This window comes from Lissotriton vulgaris, chromosome 6 (genome assembly GCF_964263255.1).
Source record: "Lissotriton vulgaris chromosome 6, aLisVul1.2, whole genome shotgun sequence".
In the NCBI taxonomy this organism is placed as follows: domain Eukaryota; kingdom Metazoa; phylum Chordata; class Amphibia; order Caudata; family Salamandridae; genus Lissotriton; species Lissotriton vulgaris.
The window spans coordinates 1,671,342,716-1,671,370,164 of NC_141694.1; the positions used below are offsets into that span (position 1 = coordinate 1,671,342,716).

Genomic DNA, 27,449 nt, shown 5'->3' on the forward strand with positions numbered 1-27,449 from the left:
GCATGCGCTGCTTTCGCCAGGCGAGACCTAAAAACGTGCCAATCTGATAGAGACATCTAGCCGCAGATTATTAACCTTTGAATAGTTACCCAAGCAATGCCATTCACAGAGGAACTGTGGACATATTTACACTAGGAAATCCTGCAGGACTCAGCGGCCAAAATGGCCGTCCTTGCGGACTTGACTAGCCAGGCAGTAATGTTTAGTGAACGTGTGCAGAGATGCCCAAGCTGCTGAGTGACAAATGTACAGTACTGGTACTCCACCTTGCAAAGCAGTGGTAGCAGCCTTAGCTCTGGTGAAATGAGCCTTTAAGCCTTCACGCGGCTGCTTCTTGGACAAAGCATAACAAAGCGCTCTAATATCCTTCGGGATTAAGTTTGCGCTATATAAAACTTTATAAATAAATAAATACATTTTGATGCAGAGGACAACCCCACCAGGAGATGGTCCTCTTCTGCACAGCACAACCTCTCTTCACTCCAACTTACCCCATGAAAAGTTGGTTATCCACCACTAACTCTTTTGTGCTGTCAAGGTAGAAGGACAGTGCTCTTTTTGGGTCCAGGCAGTGGAGTGGCTCCTCTTCTTTAGAGGGATGCGCAGCAGCATAGAAAGTTGTCTCAGTGACCGATTTCCCCACAGGAAATGGAGTTACCTTTTTCAGAAGTGTGAAGCACCAATTTGCCTGGGAATATCACCAGAAATTGGGGCTTTGACGATGGAGCCTGCAGCTCTCTCACACTCCTGGCAGATGTAATTGCAGCTAAGAAGGCTGTTTTGATGGTGAGCAGTCTGAGGAGGCAATCATGCAGATGCTCAAAAGGAGCACATATTAGGTAAGTGAGAACTAAACTAAGGTCCTACTGAGGCATAATGAAAGGGGCGGGAGGGAACATATGTACAAGTTCTTTAACAAATCTATGTACAATGGGCAATTAAAATAGGGAGGGTTGGTCTGGCAGCCTAAAGAAGGCAGACACAGTCGAAAGGTACCCTTTCAAGATGCTCATACATAAAAAATAAAATATCAGAAAGGGTAGCCGAAAGAGGGTCAATAGACTTTTCTGTAAAACATATTACAAATTTGTTCCACCAGCAGGCCTGTACAGTCTTAGTGAAGGGTCGCCTGGCAGCCATAATAACATTCCAAACTTCAGGAGGAAAGTCGAAAGCTATCAACTGCCACCGCGCAATCCCCCACTCGTGCGGAGTTGACAGGCTCGGGTGGAGGCTCCTACCCTGCTGCTACAACATAGGGTCCTCCCGAAGGGGTAACCTGATCGGAGGATTGATGCTCATTTGCAGGAGCGCAAGATGCCACACTGTCCGTGCCCAGTCCGAAGCCACAAGGATGACTTGGGCACGGTGTCTCCTGATCTTCTTGAGCACTCTGGGCAGGAGTGAAATGGGTAGATAGGCGTACAAGAGGCCTGAGCTCCACTCTAGACTAAATGAGTCTCCGAGCGAGAGCCACCTTGGAAACTCCAACGTGCAAAACTGCTGAAATTGCGCATTCTCTTTGGAGGCAAACCGATCGGACCAAGGCTCTCCCCACTGTTGAAAGGGACCTTGCGCCACCTCCGGACTAGCCGCCATTTGTGATCCGCTAGGCATTAACAGCAGAGTTTGTCTGGCCCGGCATTCAGGGAACCTGCCAGGCATTGAGCCTCCAGGGATATGCCCTGCTATTCCAGAAATGTCCAGTGACGCAGAGCCTCTTGACAAAGAGTCCACAACCCCACTCCGATCTGTTTGTTACAATATCACATGGCGGTGGTGTTGCCCGTGAACACTTGCACTAGCCTTCCTTTGATGGAGGGTAGAAAGGATTTCAATGCCAGCAGGACTTCACAGAGTTTCAGCATTTTGATGTGGACTCCTGATTCTGAAGATTATTTAAACAAGACAAGGGAACCCAGGGCGCAATATGCTAAGGACCATGGTTAGGTACTTATTTTTAAAGACAGTGGCCCTTAGACAAGGGAAAATTAGAAGAGAATGAATATAGACCAAATGGAACTATATTTTTAAGGAAGTGTCTAGCCGGACAATTTATTATCCTAATAAAATTGATCACATAACAATAAAGCACAAAGTGTGATGGAAGCGGGACACCAGCCGATGTCCGACTAACACACTAAGGGAACACAAACAGAAGGGAAAGTAGTAGGCAATAACAGGTCATCTGGATATTGTAAATCATAAAACAGATAATCCAAAACATACACATATGCATGAAAAATTTGTATCAACTATGCATTTAGGGCATTTAGGTCGACGACGTTTCGAACCATAAACAATATCGGTTCATTCTCAGGACAAAGAATAATTGCCTAAAGAGTTAGCATTCACAGTTGTCCACACGGTGGGGACCGTGCTGAAGGCCGTGCTGAATTTTCAAGCCTGCAAGGACCCCCATTGCGGACCTGCTTGCTACATTGCCAGAACTCTAAACAAGGGCATCTTCCCTGCCGATGCATTCAAGTCCAATTTTGGATTTTCCTATTGAATACAGTTTCATTTATATTGAATTTTGGGCTGAATCCCTTTCAGCCTCACCCCGCAGGCACCGGAACCTCGACTTCACCAGCCCCCTGCTCCTCACCTTCATCCTCCTGACCAGAAGGATTGGATGGAACTGGAGAATGGACCTGCTCCTGTGATTCGGGTGAACCTGGTTGTGAAGCCTCACCAACAGAGACATGCTCCGACTCCGAAACCACCACCTCTTTACTCAGGAGCTTAACCTGGGACTTCGGTCTCGAACCAGAGTCTTTTCCGGAGCGATGACGTGACTCGTGGCTCCTCTTCTTGTGCTTCTTCCTCGAAGACTTCGAAGCGTGAGCTGAAGACGACTCCGAGCGTGACCTCGATCGAGACCTCGATCTCGAACGACGACTTCTAAGATTTCTTTTCCTTCTTACTCTTAAGCTTAGCCACAAGGAGTTTCGCCTCTCTCTCTCTTAGCGCCTTCGAAGTCATCTTCTTGCAGCAAGCACAGTCCTCGACGTCATGGTCGGAGCTTAAACACCAGACACAGCAGTCATGTGGATCGGTGATGGACATAGTCTTGCCACATTCGCCGCAAGCCTTGAAACCAGTCTTCTTCGACGACATCTCGAAGAATATAAAGTTATACAGAATAACAGGTAAATAGTAACAAAGTTACTGAAAAGCTACAGCACGATCCCTGAAAACCGTTAGCGTCGACGACGCGGAAAAAAGGGAACTGATGTCATCACGCCGGCGTGGGCCTATTGTAGGCTTCGGTGACGTCAGCGGAGTCGCGAGCGGAGCCGTGTCTCTGTGACGTCCGCGTCCACGTCGGCGCGAAGCTACAAAAAGAATTTCCGAATGTTGCTGACGCAAGGGGATATTCACAAGGTGAGGAATCCACACGGCAGATGTATCTATCAGAAAAGCCAGATTTTCTCAGCCAGGCGTGGTGTCGGACATTCTCCGTCGTTGAAATCGCTCTGCCCAGCAAGTCGGTTGTGTCGAGAATACACTAGATGACAAACTTTGCTGCAGCTCTCTCAATTTGACACTGCATAGAAGAGGATGGCCAGGGCCTCCTCCGGGGCCTGTGGTAACACTTGCAAAACTGTTTCCCACAAAGTGTGGGAATAACAGCCCAATATGCATGCAGTGTACACCACTGCAATGCAAGTGTGGAGGAAGAGAAGGAGGAGCTACGACGGCAAGCAAGATGGCCGCTTGATCTCCCGGCTCCGCTGACCTCTGTCTTTCGCTCAATGATCCTGTCATCTATCCTGATTTCCCGCCCCATATCCGTGTGCGTGAACTACTCGGCAGTCTGATGGAGCAATCCCGAGAATTTTCCGACATTGCGGAGTGGAGTAATACCGTGTTATGATTTGAGGCCTAACCCAGCCTGGAAGCAGGGGTCTCGAGTGCTGATCTAGCCGGGCCTGAGTTGAACAACATCGGATTGATGAAGGCGGCAGGGTCCGGGTCCATGGAACTTTTGACATCTTTTGGACTGCTTAGCTGCTGATCGGCTGGCTGACACTGTACCGGAGGTGGGGGGGCGAGCGACGCCCGAGGCAGTATGGTGGGGGTCCCCGACCCGGAGGACTGGCGTTCGTATTGCTGGTTCCGTGGAGTTGGAGACTTGGCGTGCTCCAGCGCTTGTTGACTATCTGTCCCTCACGGTCCATTCCCGCTCCGACTAATCTTACCCGGGGGAAGGCGCCTCTCCGTGGGGATAACGATGTCAGATGTGATGCGAAAACTGGCGGAGCGGGCTGAGTGCGGCCCGACATTGCGGTCAGTGCTAGCAGCCCTTGAGGCGCTTCGGGCGACTATGGAGGCCCAGGCCTGTAACCTGATGTCGGCAACGGATGGAATTGGTGGATCGAGACCGGACCCTGCCTTGCTGCCCGAGGCCCGGTGGCCAGTTCACTTCTCGAAAACTACCTCAGCGGCGCATTTGGACCCGGTGCTTGGAGCTGTGCCTGCCCCCACAGAAGTGGAACGACCCGAACCTGCGGAGATCGGTGTTTCCACTATATGGTCGGAATCTTTGGTTATTCAACTGGCGGAACATTTAACTGCTGTTCCTGATTTGGAGACTCTTGATCGGCATGGTGAACTGTGTTGGACAGTGTTGCACCCCCTTCCCAACTCGTCCATCAAGATGGCGGACGAGATAGTGCCTGGCCTTGGAGTTGGGGAGAGACATCGTTGGAACCGATCGTCTGCTTTGGGTTTTGTCATCATTTATTTATCTACCAGACCATGTTTCGGCAACTTTTGTGTAAATTTGGACAACTTGATGATGGGGCTCTATTCGTCGGAGGGAATCAGCAACATTGATCGACGGGCCAAGGCTGAGACTATTGTCTGGGGCTGCACATTTTGTTTTTCTGTGGCCCTTTTTTTTCTCTTTCTTATCCTTTCTCGCTTTTTCTTTCGTTTCTCCCTTTTTCGGGTCAGTGTAGTGGGTCTATTCTGTCAACTGCTGACTTTTATCTGTGCCTATACTTTTCGCGGTACGTTAGTATTACTGGGCGGGTGCTTATCTGGTGCAAACGGTGTTTCTTTGCTTGTTTATCCTGAATTGTATGCTTTTGCGCCACTGTCTCAAGTGAGATAGAGTTAATTGTGGACCTTCTACTATCTTGCCCGCCCTCTATGCGCTTTCGTGATATTGTATGGCACCTGATCCTTCTATATTATATTATAAAATGGAACCTTGAATATCCTGTTATTCGCATTGTCTGTTCAACAACCAGTGTTACTTGAAGTAGTACTGCATTCGCTCTCCGAGAGACTGAGTTCGGTCCTAACTAACTAACTTGCTACGATGACACTGATTAGCGGCCGACCCTGGTGGTTGTAGGCCCTTATTTGTAACTGGTTGAAGTATCAATAAAGGTTTTAAAAAAAAAAGTGTGGAGGAAGAAAAAAAATTCTTACCCCAACTATCCAGCCTCTTGGATTCTCTATACGGGGGAGTGAAAGGTAACGTGCAGTGAGATTTAGATGCCTGGACTACCGAGCTCTCTGGGTAGGTTGGGTAATGAGTACATTTGGATCGCCCAGAGCAGGGTGGTGGCAGCAGGCAATCATCCTATTTGCAGGAGCTACTGGGCTGTGTTTGGCTTGAACCAGGTTCCCAGTAGAACGTCCTTGAGGGCTTCATTAAACGTATTAAGGGTTCTGAGAAGGAAACTCTTGGTTGCAGCACCTCCGTCAAGATGTTAGCCTGACTATCACTGAAGGATGTTAAAGGTCAAGGACCTCAGCCACCCTTCGCTCCACCATAGTGTAAGACACTCACTCCTTCATAGCAATGGTAGGAGAAATCATGCCAGTATCTGGAGAAGTATGGCTTCACCCAATTCCTCCTACCAGTCCCTTTCCTCTTCTGGCTAGTCTTCTAAAGGGTCCAATCTTCTCCCACTACTACCCCTTCAGAATAAGGCTCAGGAAACGACCTAGAACCTGGAGTCCCTGTCAGTGCCAGAATCGACGTGGAGTCATGCCCCACTGGCTCCGGGTCATCCGGGATGAGAATGGGGTTGACATCGCTGGTGGGCATTGGCGGCGTCAGGAGCAGTGTCGGGGAAGGTAGCAGTGGCACGACCGACATAGATCCAGATCCGTGGTGGAATCGGCACCGGAGCTGCCGGTGCAGAACATAATGGAGCTGACCCTAAAATCATACTAGAGGGGTCAGGCTGCCCAAAAAGGAGATGTATGGCCTCATAAAATTCACTGAGTTGGGCGGGATTGCTCTGGCTCCTGTTAAATCAGGAAGGCGCAGAGCCGACCCAGTTGCAGATTCCGAAGAGCGAGCCTTTGAACGCCGAGGCTCCTTGGTCGCGTCGGCTGATGGATTCGAAGAAGTTGAAGCACACTTCGACTTTGTGCTTCCTATGCCTCAAAACTGAATGTCCCAATGATTTTGAATGGGAGGAAGAGGACTTGGGACTCGTGGAGTGGCGCCCAGACCTTCCTCCTAAATGGGACCGCAACCTCCTAGACATCAAGTAACATGGTGTCACCTGCTGGGCCGCAAGCAGCTTTAGGGACCGATCCCGGAGAGCCTTCTGGGCCATGGCCTGGCAGTCGGAGCACGACTGAGTCGTGCTCCAGATACCGGACACAAACCAAATGCGGGTCAGTCACCTACATGGCGCGGTGACAAGCGCTACATGGAGCGGTGACAGGTGCCGCAGATAACCTTTCCACCAAAAAAAGGGGTCAACAAAATGTTTTAAAATCCTGTCAAAAAAGTGACTGAGGGTAGATCTCTTCACCGATCAGTGGTTGACTAGCGTGGAAAGAAAAGATCAGAGGTCAGTGCGCTGAGGTGGCGCATATATAGGTGATGCAAATGCAACTTTCGGCACAAAGTCACTTCCATGAATGGACATCATGCGGAGCCGACCAATGCCACCTATAGGCACACAAGGGTATTGCTCGAAGAAAGATCTTCGGGATCCAGTCTGATGCCTGGGAAATTCAAAGGTAGGTAATCAGCAACTACATGTAGATAAGCATTTTAACACCTTGACTGCTAGCGGTTTTTTCGCTGTGTGCTGGGATTTCCAAAATTCTGAGTTACATGACGAGCTCAGCTCGCCATCAGCACACGCCACCCGTGGGTGAGGACGAGCTGAGCTCGTCATCAGCATCGAAGGGGTTAAGTAAATAGTGGTCCAGCTGGACAGTAAATGTAATAATTGATCAAGGGAACACATTTATACAATTATTAAATTTACTGTCCGGCTAAAATACTGACGCCCAAGGTTCTTATTCACCTTGTGGATTCCCTTGTCCTTTTTAAAATAGATGTAGATAAGCACCACCATTTATTCTGGTTTTTTCGATTAATTTTGCATCACTGCCATAAAGGGCCAATGCACCAATATGCTGGTCGTGGTTCACTGTTCATACTTGTCAAATAGTCCCTTTCCTCTCATTCAGTCAATGAGAAAAAGAAACACAGATTTTCTCACAACTTTGGCAACAATATAGAATATGCATTTATTAAAATGGTTTACTTCAGCTGAATAGATGATACTTTAGTCGTATATATGTCCCAGAATGATTTCTCACCAAAAAGAAAAGCAACTAAAGGCCCAATAATTTAATTGTTTATCACGCTTTCTGGATACCAACACCATAGAGTCTACTGGCGGCAGGTCTAGCAGTTGATTGTGCATCATCGTGACTTTATCACGAAAGGGTGCTGGCCTTGGCCACTGCCTCTGCATGCTTCCAACACACAGCCAACCGCCCAAAAGAGAAAATGTGCTTCCCAGCTCTCCACCCATTGGTGTTCAATTGTGTACCTCGCCATGAGTCTGTAGCACCAATGCATTTGTCCCAGCTACCACCACTGTAAACGGCTCAGCGGGAAGAAACGTCTCTGTGCATGAAGGACATTTGTTAAAGATTAGACTGAAAACGTCAACATTATCGGCGCCATCTTGCCCCTTTCGAGCCCATTCGTGCGCTTAAGCGGCAGCCATTTTGAGCATCATGGCCTCCCTGCCCCTCGCTGATAGCCGGCGCGTCTGTCTCTCTCTCTTAACCTCGCAAACATCCCCCGCACGCTGACAACCCCCGCTCTCTCATGCCTTGGGTCATAAACCCCTCTTCAGTGCAGCTCTGCCACAGAATCCCATCCTGTTCCCAGCGCGACACCTCCCTTCATTCCTTTCATGGTCCCGGACCCTTTTGATGCAAACCCCCTTTTCCTGTGTCCCTGTTTGTCTTCCTTGTTCCCAGGCCGCCACCTGGCCCTGCGGATACTGTTTATTACCCCGTACAGTAGGAAGCTTCCCCTCCCCATCAAAAGACCCTCGAGCTGATCAAAGCCCCCACCCTATGAGATCCGATCAACCCCACGCATTCCGTGAATCGGCGGAATGCCCTGCTGTGCGACAATCATCACCTGTTGTGACCGGGGTGGGGAATTCAACTGTAAATGTATGTGGGAACGGGCTTGAAGGGGAGATTCCAAGGATGTTCTTTCAAATATCAAAGTGTTGCGAGAATGTGTCACGTGCAATAAAGGTCATAAACCCTAGTATAAGAGGCCAGGCCTCAGAGATGTGGGTAGAGCACCTCGTGACGATACTTGCTGTCTGAATTGATGTGTTCTCCTCCGGAGAGAATAAAATCCTCGTTTCCTGCCTTCCAGTCTCCAGCGCCTGCTTCTTCATTGATTAATATTGGTGGGTCATAGAGGCGATACCGCCGGGCAACATAAAGGGGTCTTTGGTTACTGGTTGTCTTTGAACCCCTTTTAACAATTGGCGTCCCAAACGTGGGGCCCATCAGCGACTCGTGGATCCAGTGGGAGAGGTCCTGACGACAGAGTGAACGACTGCAACGATCGGAAGGTACCCTGTCCGATAGACCCTCGTCTGACAGCCGATCATCCGAACTTCACTGGTTCCGAACAGACCTCTCTCGAGTGATCTGCGGTCCTGACTGGGAACCATCAGGAGTGCCACGAGGAGTACGGAGAGAAGAGGACGATCGGGCGCTGGATTCGGAACACAAGAAACTGTCCATGCGGTCCGGGTAAGGTCGTGTAAACACGACGAATTGCGAAAGTGATTGATAATTGAAAGTGATTGATAATTGATGAGAAAATACTAGTATTACTTTTTGTTAATTTATTTGGAGATTCGCTGTCTGCAAACGGAGAAACAGCAGGCTCTCCCTTTATAAACAGTGAAGGATAGGTACGCATCCGTCGGACCTATCTTTCTCCCCCACTGAACAATTGCCCCTCCCCCCATTGATTAACTGTTATAGATTGTTTTCTGGAGATTCTCTGTCTGCAAACAGGGAAGAATAGGTCCCCTCTTTGCAGATAGTGAAAGGGTAGGTGACGCGAACCTTTGCGAGCCTACTTATTCTCCCCATTGACCATATTGATTTTTTATTTTTGACCTAACATTGATTGCTCAAGATAGGTTCATGAGGTATTCACTGCCTGCAAACAACGTAGAATAGAAATATTCTGTCTAGTCTTTGCGCGCAGTGATAAGATAGGTAGTGCTGACTATTATCCCCATTGTGATCCGTCATGCCTGTCTTCTCCCCACTGGTTAGTAGCCTGTTTAGCCCGGACCGCTTATTAGAGATGAACCATCCGGCTCCGCTGGAAGGCACCCCTAATAAGGACATGTTCATGAAGCATGGATTAATCGCTATAGCCTATAGCCAGCTGTGGCATAAATATACGAAAAAGGATCGAGAAAATCAGTGGCCACTGGTAGGATCCTTTGAAGACGATAAAATAAACACACTAGAAACAACCCTTGGTAAAAACAAGACGACACCCACTATGCTTGACAGCTTCGGCATGTGGCGAAAAGAAGCCGAACAACGTAAAAAGAGAACTGAGAGTAGGTTGGGAAAAGAGCTGCGAAAGGCAGCCCACCTAGCGGCCCAGAAACTAGAGAAAGAGATAAAAGAAAGAGAGGATACCAAACAGAAGCTAGAAATAGAAACATCAAGCCAGTGCCTGGTTAGAACACCCTCCACGCTCTACCCTGAATTACACTCGAAACAGCGAACCAACGATGATCTGCTGCTAGGTCCTCCGATCATCCACATGCCCCCTCCATATGCCCCTTCCCAACCCTTAGCACAGCACCCACTACCCCCAGGTACAAGCGAGAGTAGCACCACGGCTTCAGCCCCCATGGCCTCTGTGCCGGCTGAACTCCTTGTATTAGATACTACGCAAACGACAACGTTGGGCGACCCAGAGGCCCGAAGGGTTGGTCCTGCAAGAACATACAGACTAAGCAAAAATGAGCGAGCAGGGGTCGACAAGATAGCAAAGATACTGGTAGAGAAGAGGGAAGATGAAGAGTCCGTCACGGATGTGTTTAATTCTTATACAGGGAGTCACAAACGACACTTTACTGTACAACTGTGTTACCACGTCTTAAACGCATCCGAGGACCGATATCAAGAAAAAGGTCCCCAGAGCCTAACGACTCTGTACCGGAAGGTCGATATCGGGGATGAGAGTGAGAGTGATGTGACGGACCTCCTTACGCGTACGCTTGAGGTTTTCCGCCACCTCACTGAACAAAAGCCGAAAATCGAATCCACAACATCCGTAGCAACCGAACCACAAACTGAACGATCTAACACCATGATGCCGATACGAGAGGCTGCCCCTTACTGGGTTCCTCCACGAGGTGAAGGGACTCACGATGACGCAAACAACAAAGATGCAAAGGGAAGGGTAGTGTACAATTGGGTCTACCAACCATGGGACCGGCAAGAGATTCTAACCTTCCGGAAATCTCTGCCTAACCTACGTAAAAATCCCACTGCCTTCTATACTGAGTTGGGTACAGCCCTAGGATCGACGATTATGACCCTGGCTGACATCGACTTGTTTTTCGGGTTATGTCTACCAGCTGACGTGTGGAAGCAAATCCGGAAAGTCGACCACTCTGAGCTGTTTGGACATAACTGGTCACAACTCGATGGCATAGACAGACAACGAGAACCCGGACAAAAGCCTTTGAAAGCCATTTTAGACCTCCCGGATAAAATCGTACAGAAATTAAAAACCCTGATCCCAGAAAAGAAAGTGGACTGGTCGATAGTAACGGCCTGTCGCCAGAAACCTCAGGAGGATGTATCGGAATACTTCTCCCGGTTTGAAACGGTGTTCTCAGATTATAGCGGCCAGGACTTGACCACTGCAACCGGACACCATCTGTTTGTCCAGAATTACGTTAAGGGTTTATCACCGGAGGTCTCGCAGAAACTGCAGGCCAGCGAAAGTAGTTGGGCAGCCTCCAAACCTACGGCTATCCTCCAGATGGCCCAATATTATGAACATCAGAAAAACGAAAACGATAGAACAACAGAGAGAAAGAAGAAAGACTTAAAGGAAAGGGTGATGATGGCTCAACTGCAAGGGGTGACTATGGGACGAGACCAATACCGGGGAAACCATCAGATGAACGTCCCTAAAACTGCACCTCCCAAGGACCGTACTTCGACTCCCCACATTGGACGTACAGACATTAGAGAGGACCAGTGTGCTTTCTGTAAAGGAACGGGCCACTGGAAATCTCAGTGCCCAGTTCTTTTGGAACTCATCAGAAATAGAGATCCTAGGGATACAGCAAGTGAACCAAGAAATAGGGGACCACAGCGAGGGCCCCCAAACAACACAACTAATGATAGATCAGGTAGACCAAACACATTTGACCGACCCCGACAGAACCAATGCCAGCAATCTGACTACGATGATGTTCATGACTTTGCATAGGACTGCCAAGGGCAAGAGAGGGATCCAGTCGAGCTCCATGTTGACCAGCAAGGCCCTTATGTCACTGCTAAGGTCTTGGGTACAAAGTCACCATTCCTGGTAGACACTGGCGCAACACGTAGTGCATTATCTAAACGACTGATTCCAAGGGCACCCTTGTCTGGCTCACTAATAACATTGACAGGTTTCGATGGAACGCCCTCCACTAACCCTTTGTCCGCCCCGATCCTCTTTGACTTAGAAAACAACACCACTGACACCACGTTTTTGCTTTCCTCCAATAGCCCTGACGCAATTATGGGACTCGACTTATTGAAACACTTCCGAGCAACGATTAGATGTTCCCAAGATGGAGTCCGAGTTTTCCTTTACGACAATCCCGTTCTGCTTAGACATTGCCCCCCCCCCGACACATGTTTTCCATCACCGACGCTGACACTTCCCTGCTTGACACTCTGCCTCCGTATCTGTGGGCCAAAACGGATTCGGATGTAGGACGCATGATGATCGACCCAGTACACATTACTGTTCGACCAGATGCAACACTCCCAAAACTTCCACAATATCGGATATCGCCCGAGGGCGAGAAGGCATTGGTAGAAATCATTCAATCACTGATAGACGCAGGAGTGGTAGAGGAAGTGGTTAGCAACGTTTGCAACAGCCCAATCTTGCCATCTGTCCTGACTCAGTCCATCGGCTCAAAGCAACGACCATGCGCTTACTTCTCAGCCACTCTTGATCCTGTAGCCAGAGCCCTGCCTGCTTGCCTTCGAGCCGTAGCTGCTGCTGCGATCTCTATCCGACAAAGTGAGGGGATCGTGCTCTCGAATTCCCTCACAGTACTGGTACCCCATGCAGTTGACACCCTCCTAAACCAAACCAAAACGCAACACCTGACGAGTGCACGACTGACTGGATACGAACTGACTCTGCTCGCACCCCACATCACTCTGAAGAGATGCACCACACTGAACCCAGCAACCCTGCTGCCCTTACCAGAAAACGATCCCAATGTGCACCCTGTACACGACTGTGTGACCCTCACAGACGAACAGACCAGAAGTAGGGTTGACCTCAGAGACACGGCCTTTCCCGACCCCGACGGAGAGCTGTGGGTGGACGGTTCTTGCATCAAACTCCCCGATGGCACCACTTCAGCTGCCTATGCAGTCACCACGGCTCGAACTGTAGTCGAGACAGCCCGCATAACGCAACGATCTGCCCAGGCAGCGGAACTGATTGCCCTGACACGAGCCTGTATTCTAGCAGCAGGGACCACAGCAAACATTTACACCGACAGCCAGTATGCCTTTGGGGTGGTTCACCATTTTGGGCTCCTTTGGAGGGAGAGGGGATTCTTGACCTCACACGGCACCCCCATCTTGCACGGGGATCTAGTCTCCGCCTTGATTGAAGCCGTCCTTCTCCCTAAAAAGCTTGCAGTCATCAAATGCCAGGCACACAAAAAGGTGACAGACATTATTGGACAAGGAAATGCGCTAGCCGACATCACTGCCCGAACGACAGCTGAAAATAGGACGACAACACGCATGTACGTGACCAGGTCACAAGCAGAAAAATGGTCTGACGCTAGGGACACTATTAGAGACATTCAAATGGCTAGCACACAACACGAACTGACTGAATGGACACGGGTGGGATTGAAAGATGACGAAGGCTGCTGGCGGACAAAAGACACAAACAAGTGGTTGCTACCTGACTCGTATCTGATTCCCATACTGACTATGGCACACTCCCCTGCCCACATAGGATCAGCCCCCATGATTGAACTTGTCTCCAGAGTTTGGCACAATGATAAGATCACAGAGTCCGCCAAGCGTCTGGTCCAACAATGCTTGATATGCCTGCAACACAACCCCGGGAAAGGAACTGTAGTACCCCGGGGAGGGTTTGGGGTCCCAAATCACCCGTTTGAAGTCCTGCAGATGGACTACATCCAACTAGACAGATGTCAAGGCCTGAAATATGTACTTGTTGTGGTATGCGCATTTAGCAAATGGGTGGAAGCATACCCAACCCGTGACAACACTGCTATGGCCACAGCAAAAGTACTGTTGAAGGAGTTTTTCCCCCGTTACGGCCTTTGTCGAATTTTGTGGAGCGACAATGGCCCCCACTTCGTAGCCGAAGTTATCCAACTCATTTTGAAGGGGTTGGGTGTAAAACAAAAGTTCCACGCAGTCTTCCACCCCCAATCTGCTGGACTAGTTGAACGACATAACGCCACACTGAAACTAAAATTGGCCAAAATAGTGGCTACCACAGGACTAAAATGGCCAGACGCGCTCCCCCTGGCATTGCTCTCAATGCGTTCCACCCCTACCAAACACCACTTGACACCATACGAGGTTGTATTCGGCCGGCCTATGAATGTCTGGTCTGCACCGAAACCAACTTCCATTCATGACGTCCCGGACGTCCTAATGTCTGATTACTTATGCCAGTTGACTAAAACACTGTCTGTTATCCATCAACAGGTGCTGCATGCCATCCCTGACACTTCCAGGGGTCCCGGACACACCATCCAGCCTGGGGATTTCGTCCTGATCCGGAACTTCCAGCGTGCCAAGAGTCTGGAACCCCGGTGGACGGGCCCCTGGCAAGTCCTCATCACCACCCGAACAGCACTTCGAGTGGAGGGAAAACGCAACTGGCTGCATGCACACCACTGTAAGAAGGTCTCCTCGACCCTGACCTCGACCGAAAACATCGACAACCAAGAAGAGCTCCTGAACAAGGACCGACCGTCACTAACCTGCTATCCTGATACCGAAACACTTGAACTTTCAAAATTCTCTGATCCCACTGTGCCATCGAGAGAAGGGTATTTCCTGCGTCGAAAGGAGGGAGCTTCGGCTAAGTAGACCACGGACTGAGTTAAATCTCAGAACGGTGACCTAAACACTACCAAGGGTTACCCGGAGAGAAGCAAAACAAAGTCTGTGGTTCTGCCCGCTACCGAGCACCTTGAAGATGATGGAAGCGCCAGATAAGAAGATGATGGAAGCAACAGGAAATACCCACCACAGAAACCCAAAAGCAGACAGACTCCACAGCTCAAAGACAATTGCACTCTTCATCACAATCCTTTTCTGCTTTCTCCTCATGACCACACTCTGGATTGTGGAAGAAAATGCACCTGCTCACGAAACATTTCTGACCACTGCTCAGCCTACCACCATGAAGGAACATTATCTGATTTCGCTCTCTCCCCAACTCAGAGAGAGGCGAAAGGAATTTTGGAATAACTCTTTCGTACAACTACTTCACCAGCACAACCTTGCCACCAATGCCACCAACTGTTGGATCTGTGGGTTGCTACCCCACGCCACTGGGCACTCAATACCATTCATCCCTTCACCTTTCTCAGTTCACGGCTCCTGTCTTGCTTGGCTGATGCTTCTGCAAGAAAGCTTTAAGGACAATGCCACCTCCAGCAAAACCGTAACGCATTTCTACCACGGGGTCTGGCGGAACAGAACAAAGACACACTTCTGCCCGCAGACCACCAACAACACAATCCACTTGGACATCCCTGCTAAAGAACAAATTGAAATGCAAGTGTTCAATAATCCAACCAGAACCACCTTCTCCTACCTGCGAAAACGAACGGCTGCCACTCTGACCGTGGCCCTGTCAGTCATCAACGTCACCGGCCACATGTGCATGGAAGGGCTTGGGACTCAGCTGGTAGGCCACAGTGCTTGCTGGTTTTTCAGAACTCTGGACTCCACCGACCCACCTTCCTTTGTGGCATCTCCAAACACGTATTTCGTCTGCGGCACGAAGGCTTACACCTGGCTCCCCAAAGGCTGGGGGGGCACTTGTTTCATTTTCTTCATCCTTCCTCCGACTTATGTGGCACCAGCAAATCATCACAGACAAAAACGAGCCAAGGACATTGAACAAGCCGACTCAACAGGAGCGCAGTTCCTCGATGCTATGAAGGGACTTGTCCCCCTCTGGGGCCCGATGGCAAACAGCCGTGCCATCCGACATCTGACTCAAGCAGTTGAGACAACAATGAACATCACGGCTGGTATCCTTGCTAACAACACCGCTGAACTTCAAGCGGTCCGCTTGGTGGCCCTCCAGAACCGCCTTGTCCTGGATGTGGTTCTTGCGGATCGTGGTGGAGCATGCCGCATTATTGGGTCCAGCTGCTGTACGTACATACCGGATAACTCACCCTCAGTGTACAAAGCCATCGAACATCTTCATAGGCTCTCTTCAGAAGTCCACCAAGAACAAGAAGAATGGTCGCTTGGTGGTTGGTTCTGGAGCACCGTTAAGAACTGGGGCTGGAGACTATTCACCATTATCCTGATTCCTGTAGTTGTAATATGCGGTTTATGCTTAGGAATTCAATGTCTGCCACCTCTGTGTACATTATGCGTAAATTGTATTTGCCCTAAGACTGTGGACTTTGGAAACGAACATATGAGAGCAATATATGATACCGAGGTTAGGAATTTGATGAAGATTGACATTGAGTAAGCAAGTTGGCTAAGATATGTTGAAAAGGGAGGACTGTTAAAGATTAGACTGAAAACGTCAACATTATCGGCGCCATCTTGCCCCTTTCGAGCCCATTCGTGCGCGTAAGCGGCAGCCATTTTGAGCATCATGGCCTCCCTGCCCCTCGCTGATAGCCGGCGCGTCTTTCTCTCTCTCTTAACCTCGCAAACATCCCCCGCACGCTGACAACCCCCGCTCTCTCATGCCTTGGGTCATAAACCCCTCTTCAGTGCAGCTCCGCCACAGAATCCCATCCTGTTCCCAGCGCGACACCTCCCTTCATTCCTTTCATGGTCCCGGACCCTTTTGATGCAAACCCCCTTTTCCTGTGTCCCCGTTTGTCTTCCTTGTTCCCAGGCCGCCACCTGGCCCTGCGGATACTGTTTATTACCCCGTACAGTAGGAAGCTTCCCCTCCCCATCAAAAGACCCTCGAGCTGATCAAAGCCCCCACCCTATGAGATCCGATCAACCCCACGCATTCCGTGAATCGGCGGACTGCCCTGCTGTGCGACAATCATCACCTGTTGTGACCGGGGTGGGGAATTCAACTGTAAATGTATGTGGGAACGGGCTTGAAGGGGAGATTCCGAGGATGTTCTTTCAAATATCAAAGTGTTGCGAGAATGTGTCACGTGCAATAAAGGTCATAAACCCTAGTATAAGAGGCCAGGCCTCAGAGATGTGGGTAGAGCACCTCGTGACGATACTTGCTGTCTGAATTGATGTGTTCTCCTCCGGAGAGAATAAAATCCTCGTTTCCTGCCTTCCAGTCTCCAGCGCCTGCTTCTTCATTGATTAATATTGGTGGGTCATAGAGGCGATACCGCCGGGCAACATAAAGGGGTCTTTGGTTACTGGTTGTCTTTGAACCCCTTTTAACACATTCTGCCTCTGTTTATGCGGACAGAGCCTCTACCAGTGGACAGATGGGGAAAAAAGGAAAAGGAGGGCAAAGAGGCTCACTTTTAGAATCGCATATAAAAGGTTATGATACAGGTGGTCAGCTACTGGGACAACAGAAGTCTGTCAAGCGGCATAAGTTGTAAAGAAAAGGATGAGGAAAGCAAGAAGACACGCGGTGAAAAAAAATTCTGAATGCACTTACATAACAATTTACAAACATAATACTTATACAATGTTAACATTTCAACATGAAGAATATGCATTTCAGAAGTGATTATCAAACATCAGTAACCTGCAGTACAAAAAGATGGACTTAAATGCCATCTATAAACCAGTAATGGTGCATAAAATCATCTACTATGTACACAAAATCACAAACTAGTACATTAATGAATTATTGGAGGACCTACCAAAATAAATACCTACATTGTATGATCAAGTGTGTTACTGAAATTATGATCAACTATGGATGGCTAAAGGAAGTATTGATAGGGAAATTACAGTACAGGAAATGTAAAAAATTAAAAGGCAGGATATTAAAAAGAAAGGTGTTTACCTTCAAACTCAGCATTTTGACAATCACTTTATACAACTCATCAGAGTAACGAAATGGTATTCGTGAAAACCTCCCTTCCTTTATTTTTTCTGACAGCATCTTCTGGTTGTAAGCAGTGAACGGTGGCCTGAAAAACAATCCTTCATGAATATTTTATTGCAGTTTTATCATAATCAAAACACACAGTGTGGATGATACAGTTAAGGAAGAAACCTCTACGGCACCAGCAACCACACAAGATGAAGCATCTACTTAGTGGTCCCAGGTGATCTCCGTAATATCTACTAGAATGACTTATCTGTAATTGGCAAGGGTAGCATTGGTCATACTGAAGATGTATCTTAAATTAGCAGTTTATTTCGATTGTAATGCAGTGCTAAGGATTTCCTCTTAGTTTCTGTAGAAGTTCTGCAATTGCCACCGTTCATTAGGTATGAAATGAAGTGTATTCAGCAGTCGACTACTATGAGGGCCCTACGCTAGTCTCCGACAACAACTGTTGGACCCTGTGAATATAACATAGCACGATTACTGAAACTGTAAAGCAGATGATTCTTTTCGATTCTGATTTTTTTTATTGTTTATACTATAATAGAAAACTAGCATCACTGTAAAGAAGTACTACACTTGGTTCTAGAGAAAAAAGGGCACATTCAGGAAGCGCAGCGGGCGCGACGATTGCGCGCCAAAGGCGCGCATAAGCAAGCTCGTCTGCGCTCGTCCGCGCCGAGTCCGGGCCCTGGGCCACCCCCCTTGCCCCTCAGCCATCAGCACTCAGATGCTACACGCTAGCAACCCTCTACAAGTTAAGGCCTCCTTTTAACTCTTGCCCTCGGCACTCCCTCCAAGCCATGGACCTTCCATCAACCTGTCCTACTTGTTCTGCGCCTCTCAAACCTAACCTGCGCACAACATCCACACAGGAATTCCATATGCTCCTACTAAACTGTCGCTCGCTGCCAAAGCATAGCGCCGAAATGGCCTTATTGATATATGAGCATACCCCGGATATATTGTTCCTTACGGAAACCTGGCTTACCAGTGAGTCCAACCCGGCGATAGTAGAGGCCCTCCCCACCGGCTATCAAATAACACGGCAAGACCGGCCAAAAGGGAGAGGAGGAGGCCTTGCTATCATCCATAAGGAGCAATATCATTGTCGACTCTCCTGAGACCATCTCGGACTGCGAGAGCATGGGTTTTAACATCAACCTCTCTCCTAACATCTGCTTTTCAGGCACCCTTATCTATCGCCCGCCCGCCCTCCCGAAGCAGTTCCTTCAAACTCTGCCATCGAATGTGGCCAACAGAGTCAGCACCTCCTCTAACTTTACCGTGTTGGGTGACTTGAATTTACATTTTGACTCCCCCTCGGACCACACAGCTGCTATCCTATTAGAGGATCTAGCAGCTCTACAACTCACTCAACGTGTCTCCTCCCCCACCCACGAAAAAGGCCATTTACTGGATCCAATTTCTTCAAATTGTTCTGAGATCACAGTGGACCCAGGCATTACCTTACCCTGGACTGACCACTTTTTAATCCCCTTTAAATGGACCACACTTAAACTCTCTCCACCGGCCCCCACCACCAAACTCAGGCGAGCTTGGACGCGCCTTGAGGTTGATAAGTGGTGCATCAAACTGGCTAGCTCTCAACCAGAGATTCAGGAGGATCCTGCCCTAGCAAACCAGGCATATACCAACTGGATCTCTCACACTCTTGACTCTACTTTCCAATGAGCAAGACTGTACTGAAGCGGCCCCAAAAAACCGCCCCTTGGTACACCCAGTCTCTTAGAGAAAAAAAGCCTCTCTGTAGAAGGGCGGAAAGACGCTGGCGTTTAGACAAATCGGCGGACAACAAAACACGGTACCGTGAAACCATTAACGAGTACAAAACTCAAATAAAAGCAGCTCAGTCGACGTATTTCGCCGAAAAAATCCTGAATGCTAGATCTAAACTCAAAGAGATCTTCCAGATCATTAAAAAGTTAACGAACCCATCCCCTGCGGTGCATGTTGAGAAATCTGTCACCCAATGCAATGACATTGCCGAATTCTTCTATCAGAAAATCAACAAAATGTATTCAACTTTTTCTTCCCCAAACATTGGCCCGTCCACTCAACCTAATAACCTTCCTAGCCTGCCACATTCCCCCACCCCTTACAGCTTAACTCACTTTCCCCCACTAGACCTCTCCACTTTAGAATCACTAGCCCTCAGTGTCAAATCAGGTTCTCCGGCCGACCCTGCCCCTCCTGACATCCTAATGGCAGCATCCCACACCATCCTGCCCGTCATCAGGGAGGTATTAAACTCCTCCATCTCCTCTGGCACCGTTCCAACCGTTTGGAAGCAGGCCATGGTTAGGTCACTGATCAAGAATCCCAATCTGGACCCGTCTGATCTGGCTAACTACCGCCCTATTTCTCTGCTCCCTTGGTTGAGCAAGGTTCTGGAGAAATATGTGAACCAACAGTTAGTGAACTATCTAGAGGACCACCACATACTGGATCCCACTCAGACGGGTTTCAGACCTAAGCACGGGACAGAGACCGCCCTCCTCATGGTCATAGAGGAAACGAGAAAAATCTTGGATCAGGGAGGATCAGTGGCAGTGATCCTCCTTGATCTAAGCGCGGCTTTCGACACAGTCAGTCATGACACCTTACTGAGCCGCCTGTCCTGTGTGGGGATTAAGGATAAAGCTTGGGCATGGTTTGAATCCTTTCTGGGGAACAGATCAGGGTCTTTGATGGCGATTCAGTTTCCTCCAGCAGACCTCTAAATTGTGGAGTACCTCAAGGCTCCTCTCTGAGCCCTGCTCTATTCAACCTATATATGAGACCGCTGGCTAGTGTCGTCCGCCCATTTGGAGTTAAAATCATCTCATATGCGGACGACACGCAGCTGGTGGTCTCACTGGCGCAGGAGGCATCTCGAACTGCGCCAGGCGGGCTCAGAGAATGCCTGAAGGAAGTGAGGAACTGGATGTCGTCATCATCCCTGAAATTGAACAGAGAAAAAACTGAGCTGATGCTCCTAGGACCATCAGAGACGGCATTTCCCTCCTTCCTATGGCCCCCATGCCTAGGACCCCCTCCAACCCCAAAAAACACCATCAAAAGCCTTGGTGTGTGGCTGGACAGTTCACTATCTTTCAATGTCCAAGCCACAAAACTGTCAGCCACCTGTTTTGGCATTTTGAGAGTGCTAAATAAAATCTTCCCCCTCCTTCCCATGGAAGCCAAACAGGCTGCCATTCAAGGGCTCATTCACTCCCGTCTTGATTTTAACAACGCACTTTATCTGGGTGCACCAGAATACACCCTTCGTAGGCTGCAAACTGTACAGAACTGCGCAGCTCGCCTTCTACTTAAAATCCCTCATAGACACTCAGTGAGGACCGGACTGACTAGCCTTCATTGGCTACCGGTCCGGCAGAGAGTTCTGTTTAAGGCGCTATGTATAGCCCATCAAGCCTTCTGGGACATGGGACCTATCATCACCCGTGATCTGATCACCCATTACATCCCAAATCGTAGTCTTCGTTCCAGCCAGACTCTCTTAGCAGTAGGCCCAAGAATAAAAAGATCTAGAACCGGCGGAAGGACGTTCATGTACAACGCAGCCAAGGCCTGGAATACTCTACCATTTCATCTCAGAGCCACTCAGAACATTACTATGTTTCGCAAGCAACTGAAGACGAACATATTCACATCCGCTTACTAAAACCGTTGTCTTGTTCCCCTTCCTTGTTCTCTGTAGGTCACGGTTATCCTAGCGCTTGGATGCCTTCGGGCAACAACTGCGCTCTATAAATCTCCAAGTTTACAAGTTTTACAAAGTACATGCAAACAATCATTTGTTTTAAAGAAAAAAAAACCAGACTGAACAAAGTAGACCCAGTTACCAACAGGACATATAAAAGCTGTTTCAGATGAGCCTGTTCCTTGAGGTTTTCTTGCTAGGATACTTGAATGAATTTTGTCAGAAATGCCCAAGAGCTGTACCGGTATGTAGTTTTACCACGCAGGCCCTCTTTAGGTTATTTACTACACACACAGGTAAGTATTTTTTTTTTTTATGTCAGAATTCTCTTTTTTTTTATAAAAAGATTTAAGAGTTATAAGATGGTACAGGGAGTCATAGCTAAGGGAGGGTAGAGAAAGGATTTCTGGCGTTTACCATAAAAAAAGGAAAAAAGTTGAACCTACCCCACCGCCCCAATAAATATATATATTTATGAATATCAGAAAATGCAAGCGCATTACATTGTTACGCCATAAGTAGTAAAGCCTTACTTAAAGAGTGTTGTAAATATCAACATGTTGTAAAGCCTGGAAAGTTTAGGCATGTGTGGGAAAAGAATGTGTGTTGAAGTCTGATATTAAGCTAAAACATCCTACAAGAAGAGCTCCTGGATCAGGAGCTTATCGGGTCCTTCACACAAACGTCACACTGTCTGAACTATATTATGAGGGAGATGGTGTAGTAGACAATACAAAACTAACCATGCATCAAAATATATCACAGCGAAAATATGGAGGTTTCGAAAGCAGAGAAATCTTCATAACCTTCAGACAGAGACCATCCACCACCAAGTGCAATCTGCAGAGAATAGCTGCTTTGAGACAGAGTCCATCACTTGGAAGGGCATTAGAATAATCCTGGCACGGGCCATGTTTATGCCTTCAAGCAAAGCTGGCCAAAGTCCATGTGAGATGCCGTCCTGATGGGCGATACCCCATAGAACAATGCACACATTTAACAGAGGACTCCCACAGAGTTCCTTGCCCAACCTTGGGTAGGAGGACCAGAGAAACAAAAACTATCCACAGAAGAAAAATATATTATGTGCTATATGCAACAGCACAACTGCACAATCCAGGTTGTTTTTTAAATTAGATTTTGCCCGAATCAATCACAGATGTGTAACAAAGGCACAAGAACAAAATAAGAGACGCAGCTAAGGAGTAACTGAAATTTGAGAAAACTGGAGTACACACATAAGAATATAATAATCACCCCACCCACTTTGGGATGAGACTTTACCCGATCCATAAACATGCATGAAAAAAACCACACAGACAGACCTGTCAAAACCTTCAGTTCAACGTTCGACAAATAAAAGTTATGTTCGCAAGCTATTCCATGACTCCAACTGGAACCCCGACCAGAGTCTGTCAAACTTCCTAAGAGAAGGGATACCGCTTACTTTGGCGAGAGCGAGTGCAGACTCTTATATCGGCTGGATGTTAGACCACCACTCCGTGGCCTACGGCAGGGCTGAAGACACCCAGAATCTAGCAATGCAAAGTCTATCAGAGACAATGATTATAGACAACAACCGCCTTAGACCGGAATCATATTCCACTCTATATCCAATAATTTCCTTTGGAGTAAATTGTATTTCGAAGCCACAGCATAATATGGTCAGTTGACACACCCCTACCCAAAATTCATGCAGTACAGGATTTCCTGCTGGCTTCGTGCGAATATGTCATGATGTTAGAAACCTACCTAGTCTAGACCAAAAAAACTCCTCAGCTGTAGGTATTTAAAAACATTGTGTTAGGGAATATCATAAAAGGTTTGCAGCCCAGCAAACAAATGAAATCCATTCAGATCATATAGCTGCCCCACCGTGTCCACCCCTAATCGTGACAAAGCCCTGCCATTAGTCATGAAATACCTCCAGGAATGCCAGGTTATCTCATAATGGCGTATTGTCATTTATTAACACTCGAGAGTATTTTGCACACATCCCCCAGCCTGCAATGCGACCCAAAGACAAGTCGATATTCCTGTATTGACAGATCTGGTTCAACTAATGTAACAAATTGTGCAGTCAGCAAGCAAACGCTGCTCAGTAATACAACTTAAAATCTGGTAGTTGTAGCCTCACCCCACCCAAGCCTGTACAGAAGCTTTAGAGCTGTAAGAGCTCACCAAGCTTGCTTAGATCTCTAAATGAAGCTGCTTATGGCTCCTTCAAGGCGTTTAAAAACGAATTTGGGACCCAGAGTGAAACTGCCCAGAATAAGTATAAGAATTTCGGAAGTATATTCATTTTTATGATGTTGTAACAGCTGATGATACTTACCGGCAGCCTATTCCCGAACCGCAATTTAGAGACAACCGATTGCAGCAGGGGCCCGTAATTTAGCTTAAAGAGGCTATCGACCTGGTAGGGCGATCACTTCGTTAGAGGAGAAAATACTAACTTGGTCTAAGCTACCATTATCCCTCGCAGGACAAATAGCGATAATGAAGATTATTGTTCTGCCCAAATGTTCTATCTATTCACTAACATTCCTATACCGCTTACATCACAATTTTTCAAGCGTATAAAATCCCCTATGGTTACCCTTATATGAGTGGGCATTATATGGGTGGGCAATCAACCCAGAGTATTCTAGGAGCTCTCACTCTACCGCTGGCACAAGGCGGAATGGGGGCTCCGGACCTAACACTTTATGCTTATTGTGCCCAAGCTCAATATCTACACTTTTGGCTGTATCCGACATCATACCAACCTCATGTGACTGTAGAGCAGGACTGTGCTGCCCTTGCCCCTTAAACACTACCTCTACCATAAATACAAGAACCCCAGGAGGGAGATTTATACAGCTGAAACTCTAAGAAGGGTGTGGAAGGAATTGCAGAAAAGAGCAAAATGTACCATCTTTTACACCCCGTCAATTCTGCTGGTTGATAACCCTCATGTTCCCCCATTATTGGGTAAAATGCACAGTTGGAACGGGCGCGCAAACGTAGCATTATACCGTTCTCAGACTTGTATCCAGATGGCAAGTTCCTCACCCCACTGCAGGCTAGGGAGATCACACAACACTTTACTATACACCCTGCGATACTATCGGCTGTGTGCAACATGCCGTGCGGTGTACGATGCATTCCCAGCCCCATCCCGATACTAGAGCATATGCTAACTGCCTCTTCTGCTTGTGAGCTAATAACAAGCCTTTATAACACCACTCAGTGCACCTTACCAGTGAGCAACTCCACAATCTTGTAAGCCTAGAAAAGAGACCTAGACCAGACCCCGCCCCCATCAAAGACGCTCAATGATCATATTCCTTCAGCCAATTAGAACACCTATCCCCGAATTGCCGTTTGAGATTGATTTACATCAAATTCCTGCCTCTAACTTATCGGACCCTTTTGTAATTATATCAGATGGGTCTAAGTTCAGTTCATGGATGTTTGAGTTGCACTGCTCCACAGGCTACCATTCTGCATCTGGCCTAGCAAAGTTTTTTTGGGGGGGAGGAGGAGGAGGGGGGGGGGGCAGGGATGAAGGGGGGCTTTCAGTATAATAAAGAAATTACAGGCCAGCCTTTGCGTTGCTCTCCTCTGGTGGGTGTGTTGCGATAGGTCAAGGACAGCTTACCTGAAAATCGTCGCCTCATCGCCATGTGGCTCCTATTGGCTAAGCGCAGAGAGGCTATGGGGCAGGTGCCCTGCCCCCACTATCAAAGCTTGGCTGCGGGATGTCGCATTCTGTCAGGAACAACTATCCATTTACTGGGAACTCATGCCACTCTGGTCCAGACCCAAGGATATTTGGAGTCTGTTCACCAACTGGTTTCGAAAACAAAGATCCAACACCTCCACTCAGATGACCCCACCGTAGCGGACACAATGTTGCATTAATCTTTTTGTCACCCATCACAATAGATAGATCTGTTGAATCCCTGCCGTATAATACATGGTCCACCAGATGGATGTCAGGTATTATATTGTGGGTGTATTGTCTCCTGTTACCACCTTGAAATGTGTTGGATGGGTGGAACTATAGCTTTATCAATGACACACTTGACAACACATATGCTCGAAGGTATCAGAGCGCTTTACATCAAGTAAATTATGCGCAAATAGGCAGTACAGAGTATAGTAAAACGGGGGGCGACATGTACATACATGGTTACTTCCCTATAATCTCATTTCCCCCTGGTTATCATTTAGTTATTGTTTTTTCTTTATTTCAGAGAGTTTGAGAATGCCATATGCTCTCTGGTCTGAATATGCAAAATTTCAATACATACATTTCTGTATCTCTTTAACCGCGGCACGTATTTCGCCACGGTGAGGGAGTTCAAAAGAGTGGGTGGGGTGCGTCGGCCAACCGTCGTGTGAGACACTGGGCAGGTAGGGCTGGCCGTTGGCCGACCCGAGCACGGAACAGGTTTAAAAAAAAAAAAAAAAGATGTTATCGACCCTTGCCTCAATTTAATACCCAGATAAATAGCCAAGGAAACTGCCCTAGAGATCTGAACCACTGGCCTAAAATTCAACAATAACAGATTTTCAGCTACATTTAATTTATAGCCAGTGAATGACAAACCGGTCTGCCTTTCAATCGCACATTTCATAGCATCAGATGGATAGGTCGAGTTTTTAGTGACATCGTCAGCATCAGCGCTAATTTTCAGTTCACAATCTACAGAGACCATAGGCCATAATTGTTCAGCAATGATTGAAAACAAGGTTCAAGATAAAGAGCAAATAAAAGAGGGGAAAGCGGGCACCCTTTCCTTGTGCCCCGATGTATCTTAAAATGTAGCGAAGAAATCCTAGAACAAACAAGCTTGGCATATGGAGTCTTGTATAAGGACTGCACCCATCTGTAAAACCAATTGCCAACCCCGAAAGCCCCCCTCGTAACCCACAGAAAGTCCCAGACCAAACGGTTGAAGGCCTTTTCAGTGTCCAATAATATAATACCCAGCTCTTTCTCAGATTCTTTAGTTACTTCGAACGCAGCAATTGCTGTATTAATGTGACTGGTGGTGCCCCTGCCATGGATAAAACCATGTTGCTGTTGTGACACTAAACCAGCGAGAAGGTGAGGAAGCCGAAATGCAAATATGTTAGCAAAAATGTTCAGCGTCAGTGTTAATCAAAGAGATGGGTCGGCGGGAAACTAGAAGGTCCTACAAGATGGCTTTAAGTAAAGCCAAAAAAAGAATGGGAAAAAGATCGCTGGTCGTCGATCAGCTAAGCTTGTAGCAAAAATGACATGCAGCGATTTTGACACTTAGTAACCAGGGGTGATGCAGTAAGACCTCAGCACCCAACAATAATAATAATTGCTGCCTGGCACCATCATTTTAGCTCATTAAGCACTGGAGAATTTGAGCATGCAAATGTGGCCCTTAAGCCTGAAGTCAATTACCCCCAGACGAATGGGCTTTTCACTCTATCAGATATAAGGTCCAGAATCAACTCAATTGTTAGATCTAAAGCACCTGCGCCGGATGCTATCCATGGAGGTCTCTCGGTAACACTGAGAATTGTCAATCTTTATTCTTACTCTAGCCAATGATATCGATGCAGGCTCCACAATTCCAGCTTCTAGAAGGTGAGCAAGAGTCATTCCGGTGATCAAGAAGGGTGACCGCTTGATGCCCTCGAATTACAGGCCTATTAGCTTGATCGATAGTGCTTAGAAAGTCTTTGGCCATGCACTCCTTGCAAAAATACAGAGTGAGAGAGTGAGAGAGTGAGAGAGAGAGTGAGTGAGTGAGAGAGTGAGTGAGAGAGTGAGTGAGAGAGTGAGAGAGAGAGTGAGAGAGAGAGTGAGAGAGAGAGTGAGAGAGAGAGTGAGAGAGAGTGAGA

At 47.8% G+C, this 27,449-nt stretch overlaps 1 protein-coding gene across 1 annotated transcript in view; it reads right to left on the reverse strand.

Moving 5' to 3' along the window:
* The window catches only part of NEK2 (NIMA related kinase 2), a 216,246-nt gene that overhangs the window by 79,420 nt on the left and 109,377 nt on the right, over positions 1–27,449 (reverse strand). The window contains exon 5 of the mRNA XM_086927845.1: positions 17,804–17,930. Coding sequence (XP_086783971.1) covers positions 17,804–17,930 — 127 coding nt within the window. The remainder of the gene's footprint in view (positions 1–17,803; positions 17,931–27,449) is intronic.